The sequence below is a fragment of the Gossypium hirsutum genome, chromosome D02 (genome assembly GCF_007990345.1).
Source record: "Gossypium hirsutum isolate 1008001.06 chromosome D02, Gossypium_hirsutum_v2.1, whole genome shotgun sequence".
NCBI classification, from domain to species: domain Eukaryota; kingdom Viridiplantae; phylum Streptophyta; class Magnoliopsida; order Malvales; family Malvaceae; genus Gossypium; species Gossypium hirsutum.
The window spans coordinates 28,817,438-28,835,472 of NC_053438.1; the positions used below are offsets into that span (position 1 = coordinate 28,817,438).

Sequence of the window (18,035 nt, forward strand, 5' to 3'; positions counted from 1 at the left end):
TTTAACCAATTCAATCCGAATAACTAACTAATGGTATAATCTTATCAAAATTAAAGGACAAAAATAATATTTTAGCATATTCAATGTATATTAGAAATAAGAAGGACAGTTATACAACACAACTAGAATGACATTTTGAAGGATATTTTTTGTTGTTAAGGCATACTTCAAAGCAAGTTAGATGTAGTAGATTGACATAAAATATTGGTCTAGGACAATTTACGATTTATGAAAGTGTTCGGTTAGAAAAATCAGGAATTTAAAGGGATTACAACTTATATGAATTGGGATTGAGACTTAAAAGCAAATAAATGTTTAATTCTATTGAGGTTTAGTCTCAGAAGAGAGCCACATCAGAAAGGAAAGTAGCAAGGATTGGTAAGCGGCCGAAAAACCAAGATAGAACTTGCGACACCATTCTTGTTAACTTGAGATTATAGTAGTAAATAAAGAGAAAAAATTGTGGAACAAAGAGGTGCAAAAGACAGCTTTCTAGGCATCAACCCAATTAACCATAAGTATTCATAAATATGTTAGTTAATACTTATAGAAATATAAAGACAACATGGTATTTATATTAGACTATAATTTGACCAACTGGAACTAGGTTCCTATTTAAAAAACTGGCTAATAAACAAATAAAATATAATTAAGATACAAAGAAAGCAAACTTATGCTCCCTCGATCCAACGTAATTAGCTCTCAGGCCTAGAGGTTATATTACAGTACTTTACATGCTACAAATCATAATACGAAATTTTGCATAAAAATCTTTAAATGCATAACAAAAGAAGTAAATAATTAAGATCTTTCGCTGCTTGCACCAAACATAAGAAACATGGCAGAGTATGCAATTCAAAGCCCTAATTTTTGGATTTAGAATAACATAGCAGTAAAAAGCTTGCCCTTTGTTTCAAATCTAGGAGGAGTTGATGGCTTCAAGGTAATATCAATTGAGGAAAAGAAAAAGAAGAAAGAGCAAAAGATGATGGCTTCAATCGAGTGATGTAGGTTTCCTATGTAGCCAAAGAAAAAAAAGTGAAGCGTTTAAAAAAAGAGTACCATTATCCTTAATAGAGATGGAAAGGAAAGGAAGTTATTGGTGAGACCGAGGGAGAAAGATAATGGTTCCAATTATAACGTTTTCATCCTCTCGATAAAGTTGAATGTCTAATCAATGGTAAATAAAGGAGGTCTTTTCCCTAAATAAAACCCTATTCAACACAAATTCTAATAGTCCAATACAATCAACCAAAACATTAATTTGATGATAGGTCCGCCAAATTAGGCTGTAATCCGTGCTTCTCAAACCAAACATGTTGTTAATGTTATCACTTGACTACTCTATTTCCACCATATAGACTATTCAACACCACTCTATAAAACTGAAGTCGACCTTTTCATAACCAATTCAAACCAGATAAAGTCATTTTAGTTTTGTTATTTTTCTCTACTTAAAACATTTTTCCCTGTTCGTTTGTCTATTTCTTCCTTTTCCATTTTCAGGTCTATCGGTCTTCCTTCCTTGTCTTTCAAGATTCTCCTTCTTATTATTTATAAAATACTTTTGTTTTTGAAGATCCGATTCTTGTTTAAAGAAAAATTAGATAATGGCGAGGATTAGATCATCGTCGTCTTCGAGTAAATTTAGATACTGTAATCCATCGTATTATTTGAAAAGACCGAAGCGTTTGGCTTTGCTTTTGATTGTTTTTGTTTCAGCTACTTTTTTCGTTTGGGATCGTCAAACTCTCGTTAGAGAACACGAGGTAAACTTCTTGTACTTTTATTTTTTATTCTTTAATTTTATGAATCGCCGTGTTTTCTTCTTTCTGTTTTTGTTTATTTTTTTGGGAAAAATAAATTACTATCTCTTAAGTTGATGTGAAATTGAAGGAATTGGATTTTTTTAAAAGGAAGGAATTAGATTTGTTAGACCATGAACGGGGAATAATCGACTGCTGATCTGTATGCACTAATTGCTACAATTCTAATATTGTTACTGTAATATAGACGGATTTTGGTTTTGAATCGAGAGCTCGTAAATTCGATAGTGTTTCTTTTTTTTTTTTGTAATTTGATGTTGGTTTTTGTGAGGACGAATTGCGGTTTGATTCACTATTTTATAGTTAGGAAATTAGCAGAGGCTTTGTCAAATTTTGAATGTGTAGAATCTTATAAAGCGTTTTCTTTATGCATTCTTGCAATCCTGATTTTGTTGTTTTTAAAGATTGGAAGTACTAAAAGTATGGTTTTTATGGATTTGATGGCTTAAAAATTGAAGTAGGTATTTGTTATGAATTTGCGACAATGATAGGTGAACGCTGCTGTGTTCATATTCCTCATTTGAAGTGGATACGCACTGGCTATAGGAGATATATTGTTTTTAAATGCCTATGTATAACAAATTTCCTACTGACGTCCAGGTTGAAGTGTCCAAGTTAACTGATGAAGTGCATCGATTACGAGATATGGTAAGAGCAACTTTAGCATGCTCAAGTTAAGCATTCTTTTTCACACTTACTAAAAAAATGTAAAAGATCACATTTTGCATTCGTTGATCCTTTTTTTTCCCCTTCCTAGGAGGGGCTTTTGGACTTATTTCTCTTGAATGACAAATTTGTAGATGAATTTGTTTGGAGACTCTAGATTTAGACATTCTTTTTTAATTCACTGTCAACATATTGTAAAAAATGGTGGGATTAGTGATACATTTATTATATTATCTGTTTTTCTTCTTTTATTATGTCTTCATGGATCCCGTTCTGTCATGTTGCTCTCAATATATGTTCCAGTGCAGTGAGTTTTGGCTAGATTCATGGACTGAGTATTAACATTTGGTTATTTCAGCTGGAGGAATTGAAGAGTAAGGCAGTGCCAAATGATCCCGTTGAAATGCAAAGAAGAGAAAAAGTTAAGGAAGCTATGGTTCATGCCTGGAGTTCATATGAGCGGTATGCATGGGGCAATGACGAACTTCAGGTATGAGCAGTTGTCCTTGCTTTTTTCTAGCGTACCATATTTTTGGTCATCTTACCAAAGTTATGACAATTAGAGTAACAGTTAACATGAATGATTTTCTCTACAAACTAGGGCTTTCTGTGCCAAAATTTGCAATCTGGTATTGTCTTCATAATCCGTAGCTATTGTCCTTGCTTTTTTCCTGCTTATTATATTCTTTGTCACATTAGAAAAGTTATGATAATTAGAGTAACAATCAATACGAATGATTTTCTCAACAAACTAGGGGCTTTCTGTGCCAAAACCTGCAATTTGGTATTGTCTTCATAATTTGTAGCTATGTGTTCAATTTGTGCATAAGCATTAAGTTCAGTTAACTCGAATATCATCTCAATATGTTTGCCATACAAATTCTACTTGTTAAAGCTTGTGTCGCTTGCAAACCTTTAGGAGTTTACTTGAAGAACTTAAGTGATTGATTTCGTGAGGTTCATAGGTCCTTGCACTCCAGTCGTATGGGAAGTGATGTGGCTGTTGCATTCATTATCATTGTTTGCTTGAGTTTTTGTTGGCAAATAAATGTCACTTAAAAGGAAGTGTCAAAGAATTGAATGTGAACAACTTTGAGAATAATTCAAAAGTGCAGTGAAGTAGAATAGAATGCATGTTGTCAGTTTGGCCGTAGTTATCAACTTATAATTTCTGAAAAACATTGGATGATAGGAAACAAAAAAGAAAAATCTTGGAATTTATGCTTACGAACTTCAGCTTGTTTAAAATATGACGTTTGTTTGATATAGGCAGACTTATTTTAAGTCTAAAACTGATGCAGATATTTCATATATTAAAAGAATCTGGATTGTTCTTCATAATGATGCTCATTTTGTATATTTTTTTGTGTCCTACACCAGCCTCAGGCAAAGGATGGTGTCAATAGCTTTGGTGGTCTTGGAGCAACACTAATAGACTCTCTTGATACTTTATACATTATGGGTCTGGATGAGCAATTTCAAAGAGCAAGAGAGTAAGTTCAGCTTTCTATATTCAATTTTTTTCTTTTTTGTTTTTGAATATAAGGTTTTGTTTCATTGTATGCTAGATTGTATCGTTCTTTCATCATCTGTCAAAAATATCTTTTAAGTTTGAATTTTTGTTTACTTGTGCTTGTGATTTGGATGAAGTTGTGTAACTGTAAGTTTGGCATTAATGTCATGCTACTTTACCAATGAGGGGTTGGCAACCCACTTTTCATGTAGATATACCATTTATAAGTAGTTATATATGTTGTTTTGCTATATTAAACATTGAAAAGGGAGCAGGGAGTGTTGCTGAAGGAAGGTATGCTTGTTTTTATTGACTTGTTTCTGTAGATTATCAGTTACTTGAATAGCTGCTTTACTTTGACATAGCTTATTCTTTTGTTCTTTGGAAAGCCATAAGACATAAGTCAAATTAGAAGGTGCTTGGCAAGTGACTTAATTTGGTTCACACTTCATTTTTGATTTTCGTGTGAGGAATTTCTGGAAGTACTTTGAACCACATTCTTGTTTTTAAAGGGTGAATGTTGAAGGTATATGACATGAGCTTCACAAGAGTTGGTTAGAAAAGACCTAGACAAGCTGGCTTTAGATTTGAAACTAGGGAGGAACTTGAAAATGCTAGATAGAAAAAAGAAAAAAGATTCCAAGCTTCTTACGCACTCAGGTTTCATAGGATTTGCACATAAGGTTGATTACACCATTCAAATAATGAGATCTTTTTGGAAAATCATCTCAAGTAGTTCTCCATTAATTGAATGAAGTTGCACATTCATTGAAGGATGGTTGGTATGTGGTTATTGGCATATAAAAAACCAATAAATTTGCAAACCTGATAAAATTTTCACCATTAAACCCAATTACTAGAAAGCACACTAGATGGTATCAAGTAATAAATTATAATGAAATAAATTTATTGAATTAAGTATTTCGAGGATCGAACCCACAGTGAAGAATGCTCTGCTGAATATAATACTAATAAAATTACTACACTTGAACTATTCTGTACACTTAATACTAAATCTAACAAATCAACTAACTAAATGACGGGAACGATTAAGGGTTGGACTAAATAAATTAACAAAGTGGCAATCAATGACATAAAAAGCATTGGATTGATAATTATTTAGTATAATGGGTATTAGCAACCTATGTTAGATTAATAATCCTTTTGGTATAACAACTCGGATAATCTATAGTGCTAAGGTAGCTAAGTTGGTGTATAGCTTATAGCCTCTTTAGCAACCCCTTAAATTGCTGCATATCTTAATAGGAAATAACAAAGAAACTTTAGCTCTCATAGACTTTCCTTTAATGTTGGTCTATATCTTATAGATTAACGTTGATAATTGGTGCATGTCTTAACCAAGATTGGATAATTTAATAACTAGATCTTTAGAGTGAACTCTAGTATTTGACTTGGTATGCAACTAACCTGGCATCACTCGGTTTGATGAAAATGCAAAAGCATAGTTACCTAATTATTTAAATTTTACAAATTAAAAAATAATTATAAAGGAAGAATAATGATATTAAACATAAATAATATAAAAATATTCAATATAGATATAATTAAATTTATAAATATTCTTAATATAATAAAATTTTTAAAAAATATATTAGAATTAAATAAAAATAAATTTTGAAATAAAATTATATAAAATTATGAGGAATTAGTTTTAGAATCTTGAAAACCTTAATACAAATAAAATTTCTTTTCCAAATCTCTCATCCAAACACATCTTAAAGAAATCTCAAAATATAAATAAAAATTGTATAGAAAACATTTTTGACAGTTATCTAACCTAATCTAAAGCATAAGAATTCTAAAAATGACTTCTCCTTTCTTCCTTTTCTCCAATTGCATTATTTTCGAGCTTTTTTAGGGTAGAATTCATGTCCATAATGGAAAAGACTAAATTGCCTTTAGCAAAACTATGTTGTTTTAGTAAGTTAATTGCAGTTGATGGGTGCCTAGGTTTTGGCTTGGTGTGCTAGCAAAGGCAACCTAGTCTTCTTTTTTATTTTTGCCTAGAAGGTAGCCTATTCTATAATATGAATTCTTCCTTTTTATCTTTGCAACTTGTTTTCTTGTTCCACGTTGTTTTTTACAAAGCTCCTTAAACTTACAAAAGAACCTAAACTAATCCTTGAAAAATAAAATAGGTTAAAAAACTTTTAAAAACTATCAAAAACATGTCAAATACAAAATTTCTAAATTAAAACAAGAAAATGCAAAATTAAGCTAAAAGAAATACTAAAACAATCTGAAAACAGCATTCCACCTCGTAACTCACTCTACCTTATGTTGCCTTTGTTGGTTTCTATTACACTTCCTTTATAGGGCTTACTTGAAGAAGGAATTTTCTTATCATTGTAATAGCCTTGAGAAACGACAGCTGCTCTACTAGATAAAGGTCTCCTTGCACCATAGTGTAAAACCTTTTCCTCAGCTTGTAAGGCTTGTTAAGCATCTTCTAATTATAGACGTGAATCGTCTCTAGTTTGTCTCTAATATTTTGATCCAAACTTGCAAATATCAAGCTATTAGCTGTTCATTAGTTTCATTCAAACCAACTTTAATGAACTGCTTATTAAATTGTGTAGTGATCAATGGACTCTCTAGTATGTTTGAGCACATAAAATTCTCTATAATGTTCTATAGCATAGTTTTCTGGCAGAAACTATTCCTTTTCATGTGCTCCCAACTATTGCTTGCTTTCCTTGACGTGATCATTATTCCTTAACTCTTTTCCACCATTGAAGTGTAGTGTCTTTTAATTTCAATTTCAATTTCACGAATAGAATCTTTCAAGGTTCAACCATTTGTTTTTATAGAAGGATTTGAAACTGTTTGGGAAAGAATTCATGTATAGTTGTAAATTGGATATTTAGCTAGGTGTCTAGTTTGTCAATAGTTATTTTTTTTCCCTAGTGAATTGATTCCTAATTTATGTAGCCTATAACTTTATAATAGTTCACTTAATGAATTGGATAATTTATTCCCCGATATTTGTACTTCTAGTTGGCATCAATGATTTTTTTTCCTTTACTCTTCATTCTTTGCCAGCATGTTTTATGTGGTCCACTACTATTCTAGAAAATCTTTCCTCCAAAACAATAGTCAATCCTATTAAGACTAGCATAGATTTCCACATCGTTCAAATTATGACCATTTGCTTGAATGGTGATAATTTCCTACACTAATTTCCTATACTGTTCACAACCTATTCGTATGTACATTAGAGGATGCGAAATGGTGGGATACTTGACAGGTGAAAGGAAGGCTCCTTTACATTTGTTGCACAGTATCAAGGGCTTGTTGAGAGACTTCCTTTTATGTCATATACACAGCCAAGTCATAGCCTTTGCTATAAGCGTGATTACCCAATTTATGTGCATGGTCATGAGCATTTTGATGCTATTTATAGGGTTTTATGGTATTTAAAGGGCACACTATTGGTTTTTCAGTGCATTGTTAGTGCGACAGAGAATAAATTTCGACGATTCCACCATGAATCCATTTGTGAGATGACAAATTAGGGATAGGAAAGAGTTTAAAATATACATGCTCTTGTTTTTGAGTAGTTAAGCTTGAACCTTTGGTTGACCCAAACCTTTATATATGCTTGTTTTGTCAAGGGAAATTGTAGATCACCTATCCTTTTTAATAGTATAAAGCTCAAGATGCACCAAGAGGGGATGAATTAGTGATAACAAAATTTTGGAAAAAAGATGGAAAATAAAAATGACACAATGATTTATAGTGGTTCGGCCCCAATTGTTTATTTCCACTGCTTTAGCTCTTCAGAACTAATGACTTCCCAAATTCACTAATATCCTTTTTAAGGACCAAATTTAACCTTTATAACATTATTTTTTGATGGGCGAGGTAGAGCCACTTCCTCTTTAAGGTTTTCTACTAAAGAACCTTAAATAAACCCTCACAAATTTGAGAAATGGATAATCAAATAAAGAATACCTCTTAAAGGTTGATATACAACAATTATACTCACCAAAATGAATATATAACATTTAAAAGATTGAAAGAGAATGAAAAAACAAGCGTGTAAAAGAAAAGTATGAGAATTACAAGTGAAGAATTTGGTTTTTGCACAATAGACTTTATGAACTTGTTTCTTGTTATCATTATTAAGTCCTTGAACCGTATTTATACCCTTTCAAGTTTGGAGATGTTAGGCACAAATTGGAGCAGTTGTAGCATTGAATTTACGCATTAATTGCACTCTGTAGAGGACTTGTGCCAATACAAGTGTTTTGGTATCAATATAACTGCTTGAAAGTATAGTAGTTGGAGCTTGTGATATCACCACAATTGGGCTTGTACTGCTACGAGTCATAGGGAAAAATGAAGAAAGCTTACTATTAGACATCTGTCAACAGAACTCCTCCTAGGTATCAATACAAGTCTCAAGGAAAACTTTAGAAGTAAGTTGTGGGACTTGTGCCACAAGGCCCCTAGGGTATGGATACAACTCTAGTTGTATCAATACAACTGGGCCTTTGTTGTGGTACAACTCCCTTGAAAGCACAAGATGGCTTATTGTTAGACTTGTTTCAATGCAATTTATGAGTAAATTTTAGAGGATATTTTTCAAATTCTTTTGGAATTTTAACTTATAAGAAATATTTTAAAACACATTGGTCCAATTTATGAGTATCATTTGAAAATAATTTTCTAATATTTTGTCATGAGTTTTGCAAGTTTGATTTAGGAGAATTTTAAGTTAAATTTTGTTATATCAAAACATTTGAAAATCAAGGCTAACAAATAAGAAACTCTTAGATTGCTATACTTTTAAGTCTTGAATATGCAGAACAATGAAAATAGATATGGGGCAAAATCTAATTGGTTTTCATGTCATGTAAATAATTTTCGTAATTTATCTCCCTTCACGTTTTAGCCTTCTCACTTTTTTTGTATGTTTGTCAAGTATCTTTCAGCATGCTTAGCATTCATTCTTATGCCACCAAGATCCTTGATTGAATCTATATATCTTTCTTGTTCTTATCATTTTCTTTTAGATGCTCACTTTTTTCTTTTTCTTTTTCCCTTTACATGTACTAGTTTACAAGGAAACCTACCTGTATGTATCCCCCGAGTTGCCTGTGCTAATACCATAGTTCTAGTTGTCTATGCCAACACCACTAATTCTAATTGACTATCGTTTTCTTATTTTGATTTAAACTATTTGAGTTGAATAATGTTACATCTGATTGTCACACCATGCTCCCCTAGTCAAGATATACAGGACTGTTGTATTTAGGTCATTTTTATTATGTTGAACTATCATCATTGGTGTTCTAGAGAGCATGGAAGCATCAAGTGCTTCAACCATTTTCTGTTTTTCATTAGTTCACAAGTATAAATAACATGCAATATTGTTTTCCTAGAGGGGGTTATTGTTAAATTACTATTGATAGGTGCTTTGGTGCTACTGTTTGCAGGTGGGTTGCAAACTCATTGGATTTTAACAAGGACTATGATGCCAGTGTTTTCGAGACAACCATAAGGTTGCTTTTTTAGTTTATATGTGCATCAGTTCTTCCATCGAGAAAATCTTGAGTTATTGTCCTTTTTCCATCTAAATAATTTTTTTCTTTTGTTTTATTTTTAAACTGACCGTGATATCTGACTATTTGTCCTGCATATTCTAATTGAAAATTCAGAGTTGTAGGTGGGCTTCTTAGTGCATATGATCTTTCAAGGGACAACGTTTTCCTCGAAAAAGCTAGAGATATTGCAGATAGATTACTACCTGCTTGGGATACTACTACTGGGATCCCTTATAATGTTATCAACTTGGCTCGTGGAAATGCACATAACCCTGGATGGGCTGGGGTAATTTTTTTGCATTGTTGTTGTTTATTAGTATTTACACACCTTGATGCTATTGCACTGAAAGATTTTTTCATATACATGATAAGCTAGGTTGCTTAGATTATGACTTCTCTAGCTTATAATAGTTGGAAGCTTGTTTTTCTATTGTTGGACCAACAAGTTATGGCCCCCATCCAATAGCCATCTTTTTATAATCCGAACCATGATTACTAAGCATAGAAAGGTGTGCACCTAGCATTAGTGGCAAATTAACAAAGATGCCTTGCTTTGGGCGAGGATGTTTTTGACAATGTGCATGCTTTTGCACCTAGACACTTTTGTCAAAGCACATAAAAGCATGCACAACTTAGGTGTTCCTTTGGTTGCTTTAGTTTTTAGTTGTTTTATTAGCTTTACCTTAAAATAAACGAACAGTGCAAATGCACTTTAAAAGAAATACGTGTATGGTTATGTGCAACCTCTTATTAAATCTGGAAACGAATGAAAATGAGCTAGCATATGATGGTGACTTCCAGTTAGTGTTGTTGAGATCGGTGCGGACCGGTTGGTCTGGCGATTCAACTTCCTCCATGGAGCCGGAAATTGAAAGAGCTGCTATGAACTGTTTAAAACCTAGGAAACAGAATAAATAAAACAGGTTTAATCTAAATAGAAGTCAAGATTTGGATATTTCAAAAATACCTGACATCCATAAGAAGTAGAAAAACGACAAAAATAAGGCAAAAAGTTGATAGTATAGATCTAAAATTTATCTACTTTTCCAAAATGTTAAAAACGTTTCTTGTTTTTAAGTGGTTGTTTGGCATAAACAAGAAATGAAGGAGAGACAAGACTCATGAGGTTGAAACTTCCCCTGATAAAGATTTCAAATTTGTTCTCTAAAGGGTATTTTGGCAACATATAATGGGTGGGAGAGATTAGAGTGGTGGGGAGGGGGTGTAGGAGAAGAAAAGTTTTAATGGAAAAAGTGGAAAGGATAAAGTAAGGGGGAGAACTGGAAACATGAGAAGGGAGATGAGATAGAGAGGAAAGATTTCTATTGTATTCGGTTTTGATACAGGTGATTTTTTGCGGTAATATTCCAAGGGAAGAAATTGGAAAAGTGAAGGAAACCTTAAAAAGGTGTCAAATGAAATGATGTATTATTGGGTTTTATTTTGTTTCTATGTATTATATTCGGATTTGATAAAGGTTATTTTTGAAGTAGATATATAGTTGAACTAGGAAGTGGTGGTCTGACTGATTCGAGCACCAGTCTGGTTCTTACAACATTGCTTTTAGTTATTATTGATAGAACTTAAACTTCAGAATAGTTTAACTGATTGAATGGATGGAAATAATTTTTTAATGCCAGTTAATAATATATATTTTAAGCTTGTTAAACAATGTATGGAATTTTCTATCATCATGTGACTTTGGCTGATGTAAACAAATCCTTTTGCACCAGACATCACTAACATCGCTGAAGACTTAGTGGAACATGAGTTTGGTTTGAGTGGCATTATGCAAAAGTATTTATTTAGTTGATTTCTCTAATTGAAATTAAATCCCAATTGAATTTGACTTGAAACTATTATTTGTCTATCCAACAAATGAGACCATGTGCCGTAGAGATTATTCTGTGTCTATTTTTGGCAAGTAACTTGTTAGGTCTTTTGTTGTCCTTTATATGGCAGTTTGTCGTTTTGCTAGTAGAAAATTTACCTCCTAAGCAGAAATCTCCTTTATTTGAATTTGGGGCTGGTATCACATATTTATTTCATTGAGTTTACTTTTTCCCTCTGTTCCCTAGGGTCAAAGTATTCTTGCAGACTCAGGGACTGAGCAACTGGAGTTTATTGCTCTTTCTCAAAGAACAGGAGATCCCAAGTATCAGGAGAAGGTATACTCCTTTCATGCTTACATGTGTGTATGTTACAGACCTTCTTTCTGATTGTTGTGGTAGGACTGCTTTATTGATATCAGATATCAGACTTCAGTATGGTGCTAATTGCTATAGCCATATTTTAGAAGCCTTGTTTTTTTTTGTTTTTTTAAAAAAAAATGAAAGTTTATGCTGAAAGGACCACCATTGGCTCTTTTGAGGGGAAAACTTTTTGTTCAAGTGCCTATTGGTTGCCAAGGTGGATAATTAATTTGCTCGTCTTTTGATGCATTAGGTGGAGAAGGTTATAGTTGCGCTTAATAAAACTTTTCCGGCCGATGGTTTGCTTCCCATCTATATTAATCCTGACACTGCAACTGGTTCATACTCCACTATAACCTTTGGTGCTATGGGTGACAGGTATTTACCATTTGAAAATCAGCCTTGGTCAATTTTTTTTTTCTATTTGAGGTTCTGCATAATATTAATAAGTTTATTGCAGCTTCTATGAATATCTGCTCAAAGCCTGGATACAGGGAAACAAAACATCATCATTAAAGCTTTATAGGTGAGATTCCATCATCTCTCTTTTCTCTATTTGCATTTTTTGAATTGCTGCTATTAATAGCTGCTTATGGTTATCCATTGGATGTTAAAATCATATTTCTTTAAATGTTAATACTTTGAAGGAGCTTAGCCTCCTTCCATCCTGCATAATCAAGTTTATGCTTAACATAAGATTTCTGAAATCAAATCATTGTTCGCTAAGTGATTTTGGGTTTACTTGTGCTAATTTTATTCAAATTCCTTATAAAGAAAGCACATTTTGTTGTTGGCACATCTTTAGGCTCATGCAGAATATGACAAGGTTCCAATGCATTCTATTAATATCAAATGGATGTCACTTCCAACTTTATGTGCGTGTGTGTGTGTGTGTGTGTGTGTGTGTGTGTGTTTGGATCTGAAGTTAGTATGAAAATAAAATGAAAGACTTGGTGAAGGATAGTTTCAGGTGCTTGAGATAAATCCTTGGGGGACTTTCTACAGACTTTTGAACACACACACACACACACACAAAAAAAAAAATTGTTATAGCTTGAACAAGAAGCAAAATGTTGAACATCTTTATTGATGAATTTGGTTTTCATGCTTTAAGCACATTGATTTTAATGCAATACTCAGCTATTTATTTTGATTTAGCTTTCTGATAAGAGAACTCCATTGGGGAATGTTGGATGTAGAGAGATGTGGGAAACATCAATGAAAGGTCTACTAAGCTTAATTAGAAGATCAACGCCATCATCTTTTGCATATATCTGTGAGAAAAATGGGGATTCACTGACAGACAAGGTAATATGAGTTACTGTGGCTCTAGTGTGGCATTGTTATTTTATAGTTGGATTGTTTCACTTCTTGCTTTGACATTTCATATTTTTGCAGATGGATGAATTAGCATGCTTTGCTCCAGGAATGTTGGCTTTAGGTTCATCTGGTTATGGTCCTGATGAGGCAAAGAAATTTCTTTCACTTGCTGAAGAGGTATTTTTAATGGCTTGAAATACTAAGCTTAAAATGCTTTCACCTTGATCATGCTACTGAAAAATGTTTATGTTTTTTCTCGGATGTTCCTTTGACAAATGTCAAACTGGTTCTGGGACAGAAAGTTGATGTCATCCATGAGATCAGCAGATGACCAAGGTTGCTGCTAATGTTGTGAAGGAAAACTCGAAAAAAATAATAAATAAGTGTTCCTTTAATGGTTAAAACTCAAAAAAGTAGTTTCATAACCTAAGCCTTCATGTCATTCCCAGCTTTAAGGAGGAGTAAACTGGATGGGTTATGATTGTGGCTTGCTGAAAGGAAAATCAAACTATTTTTTGCTATAAGGTTTGCAATGTGAGGAGGATTCTTCATGCCTTTTTATCAAAGAAATTTTGTCCCTTTGTGCAAATTGACACCCAGCAATGAAATTGTCCATTTGATTTTTTTTTTTTTTAAATTGATAGAAGTCTACAATCAATTTATTATTTATGATGAACTTAATGCTTCTCCTGTTGACACTGTAGATTACTTTCCTCGGTATAGGCACATTTCCTTTCATTTTTCCATGTAGCATTATCTTCTTAAATGGAGTCCTAGGTATAGTGTATGGTGATTAAGAGTTTGATTAAGAGTGTGAATTGCAGTTATCTCGTTTATTACTGATTTCATTTAGGGAAAGTCATGTAAAATATAGTGTCTTCATGTGAGGGTGTAAAATGGGTGGCTTTGAGCACACATGAGCGGTTTATAAATATGTTGGGTTCCTGATACTTGGTTACCCCTGTATGATCCATTTAAACAGCAGCTGATCTTCAGCTATTGATTTTTTTTTTTCTTATGTAGCTTGCTTGGACCTGTTACAGTTTCTACCAATCCACACCAACAAAGTTAGCCGGAGAGAATTATTTCTTTAATCCGGGGCAGGTAAGTTCCCACTATTCTAGTGATATATGTGCTCTTATCATATTATATGATGACAGTTATAAGCGTAAACTTTTCAGGACATGACGGTGGGCACATCCTGGAACATATTGAGACCAGAGACAGTTGAATCACTCTTTTATTTGTGGCGCTTAACTGGTAATAAGACATATCAAGAGTGGGGTTGGAATATATTTCAGGCATTTGAAAAGAACTCCCGGATAGAATCTGGATATGTTGGACTGAAGGATGTAAGTTCTCTGTCAAAACCCCCAGCACTATTGTTTATTTATTTATTTTGTGTTTATATTTGTACTTTTGATCCTTTCAAAGATCACAGTTTTTAATAAAAGAAAGAAGCAATAAGATGCTCAGCAGAGCATTTTGGTACTTTAGCTAGATTGGTCATAAGTATATGCTTAGTGCCTGATTACTTTCTTGTTTCCTTTGAAATGTTAATTTCTTTTTTTAGCCCCCTAACACAGTGTTTGGGTTGAGGGGAAAGGAAAAGTACAAAGGAAATGAAGGGAGAGGAGAAATTATTTTGTTTTAGCATGCTATATATAGGCTAACTAAGAGAAAAGCATTATCCCTCTAAGTTCCTTGAAACCAAATTTTCATCATCCTCCAAATTGGGAGAGATAGAGCTTCTATGTATGCCATCAGATTCACAAACATACAAGTTTCTTTTATCAGGTAAATTTTTATTAAAAAATGACCTATAATGTAAATGGCCTAAAAAGATTTAAACTTAGTGTCTGATATTGAATATGAATTGGAACATCTTAATCCCTATTTGTGTCATGTCATATTGACTTGGCATTATACTGTGGGTGAATCTTGTTTGCGTAATCTAAGTTTTTTGCTTTTTGTTTATGAATATTTGAATCTGTTTGTGATGTTTAGATAACAAAATATGAATTGTTTCTTTTTATTGGCATTAAGCTGATGAAACCTAATAGTTTAGGGTCCATATTAAAAAGTTGTAATGTGAACTACTTCCATGGAACTTTTTCTTTGGGCAGTATGTTTATTTTATTTACGTTCCTTTCTAGTGTTTGTCAACAGTTTTACATATTCATCCTTGTTATATGTCAACAGTTCAGGATTTATAATATATTTATAAGCACGAGTTTGAAGAAACTTTTAAACTGATGATAATACTCTTTATTGTTAATTATATTACTAAATTGACATAAGAATAATAATTTATTAGTATTATTGTGTGATCATAATAAAAATAATATTAATTAATATAATAGTATATTAATGTGAAATTAGTTAATTTGGTCAGATCTTTTAAAGGTTGTACTTAAAAAGAATAACATAATTTATTATTAATTAATAAAATTATCAACTCATTAAATATAATTGGATAAATTAAATATAATAAAAATAGAATTTTATATATAGATATGATTTTATTTTAAATATGATAAAGATTAAATCAATATATTGGTAATCTAATCTATAATGTATAAGTTTATTTATTTATTCTTAATTTATATTTTAAAACTCAAGAAAATAAATATGTTTTATGATTAAATTAAATACTAAATTTTTATAAATACTAATTGCGTCTAACCAAAATCGATATGATTCAACACAAATCTTGACTTAACAAATAGTATGATTCATGTATATTTGAGAAATTAAGAGAAAAAATTGATTAATTAAGAATTAGTATTTTGTATTATCTATATTTCTCATATTTTTTAAATCAATAAAATTACATTCCTAACAAATTATCTATATAATAATTATAACTATAATTATAATTATTTTATTAATAATGTTTTAATTATCAATGTAATAGTTATTATCATTTAATTAGACTTTGGATCTATATTAAATTATACTTATTATTCTAGATTAATTATAACTTAATTAGTGTTATTTAGCATTATAAATATATGCACTGAGAAGACATTTTATTCAAAATAACATCTAAAAACTTATGGAAAAAAGCATATTTTAGCAGTATTTAATAGGTTTTGTTTCCATCATAAATAAAGATATGATTTTCATTATTATTTGAGTTGTCTAGTTATTATTATTTAATATTCCATAATTTACTATTATTTAGTTTTAATAATAGTGACTATCATTTTCCATTACGTTTCAAATGCAAGGAAGTATAAAGTAATGGCTATTGTAGGTGAAATTTCTACTCATACTCGAATGAAAATTTATTGGATCTTATTACTTGATATTTTACTATAGGTTGTTTCCCCTTTTCTTTATTTTCATTACTTTTAAAATGTTATTTTATTTTCGTAAGTATTTTTCAAAATCGACTCTTATTATAAATTAGACCAATTCATATTCAAATAGGAAAATATATATTTTTAATAATTTTTTTAAAAAATAAACACGTAAATCTAGGTGCTACTCATGTGACATGGGAACTAATTTTAAGAAAGGTAGATAAGTTTGTTTTTCATTGTTGTTTTTTTGTAATTTACTTTCTAGTGTTAAAAGGAATAGAATATCTAAAATCTAACAACCGAAATTTATGAATGTTACTGGCCAAACTTATGCTGGGGAAGTTCTTTAGTTTGGGTTCTTTAATTATGGATTAGATTATGTTTTTATTTCTTGATTATATTTTTAGTTTGGTTGATGTAGTTTCCGTTTAAGAATAGGTTTCCTCTTTTTTGTAGTTAGACCGATCCTTATTTGAAGTATGAAATAATAAAACCCCAAGAGCAGAATTGATACCCAAAAGAAAGGGAAAAACCTAAAAAGATTTGGGTTTCTCTCGAAGAGTCCAAAGATTTCAGTTTCCTTTTGATGAGCTAAAAGGTTTTAATCTTTCTTTGATGAACTGAACTATCAATCACTATAATTCTTAACGGTAGAAAATTCTTCAGCGACCAGTATCTTCTAGGATATTAAATTTGCCTAACCCCATCCAATGTTTGATGTTTATTGTTGTCGTGATTCATTTATGTTATTTGATGGTTTTCTCAGGTTAACACTGGTGTAAAAGACAACAAGATGCAAAGTTTTTTTCTTGCAGAGACGCTGAAATATCTTTATCTTCTTTTCTCACCACCTACCGTCATCCCATTGGATGAGTGGGTATTCAACACAGAAGCGCACCCTTTACGAATCGTTAACCGCAATGATGCAAATCTTGCAGCATTGGAAGGGCAACATAAACCTGTGATCAAAATACGAAGCAGGAAAACTGGTCGATTGGGTGGTAATTAGGATTTGTTTCCAGTTTATTGTTCCTTGCTGAACTATGAGATTTTAATCCTCAAATAGACGACAAGCCTTACTTTATAATGATATCATTTCTTGAAATGGATAGAAGAGTGACTCTCTAGTTTCTAACAGAGAAGCGTGCAGCTCGACCAAATCCTTCATTCCAGGTTAGTGTAAACTGTTGTATCATTATATTCACGTGGATTGAAATGCCTGTATGCTATCAATTTTACCTTTTTAAAATGGATATTTAGCATAGAGCTTAGGCAACAAGTTTGCAATCGTTTCTCCAGGATTTTTCTAACACAAGTTTGACGGGCGTTGTGTAAAAGAATGTTATTTCCCAATATTTACAATTTGCAGTTTTACATCTCAACTATTGGTCATCCAAAACCAATTGGTTCATTTTTTATACTATTTTTTCCCGTCCTTTTTGGTCCTTGAATCAAACAATTGACATAGGATGATGTGATTAGACATGTCCATGCGTTGGATTTAGGCTATATAATCAGAAGTTTTTCAAATCTTTTAATCAAGTTTTGGCTCGAGCTGGATTGGCAGGTTTGAATTTGTTAAGTTTGTTGTCTAAAGCTCTACTCTTATAGGTCAGGTTATTGGGTTGGGTAGATAGATT

At 31.9% G+C, this 18,035-nt stretch overlaps 1 protein-coding gene across 1 annotated transcript; it reads left to right on the plus strand.

Moving 5' to 3' along the window:
• The first annotated feature begins 1,141 nt into the window (after positions 1-1,141).
• Positions 1,142-17,777, plus strand: LOC107910612 (mannosyl-oligosaccharide 1,2-alpha-mannosidase MNS1). Its single transcript, XM_016838518.2, has 14 exons — positions 1,142-1,769; positions 2,427-2,474; positions 2,851-2,982; positions 3,873-3,985; positions 9,468-9,533; positions 9,690-9,861; positions 11,654-11,743; positions 12,021-12,145; positions 12,228-12,293; positions 12,967-13,075; positions 13,166-13,264; positions 14,111-14,191; positions 14,269-14,439; positions 17,162-17,777. Exons 1-14 carry the CDS (start codon positions 1,611-1,613, stop codon positions 17,402-17,404), a joined length of 1,674 nt encoding a protein of 557 aa, XP_016694007.1. The 5' UTR covers positions 1,142-1,610; the 3' UTR covers positions 17,405-17,777.
• Positions 17,778-18,035: the final 258 nt, after the last annotated feature.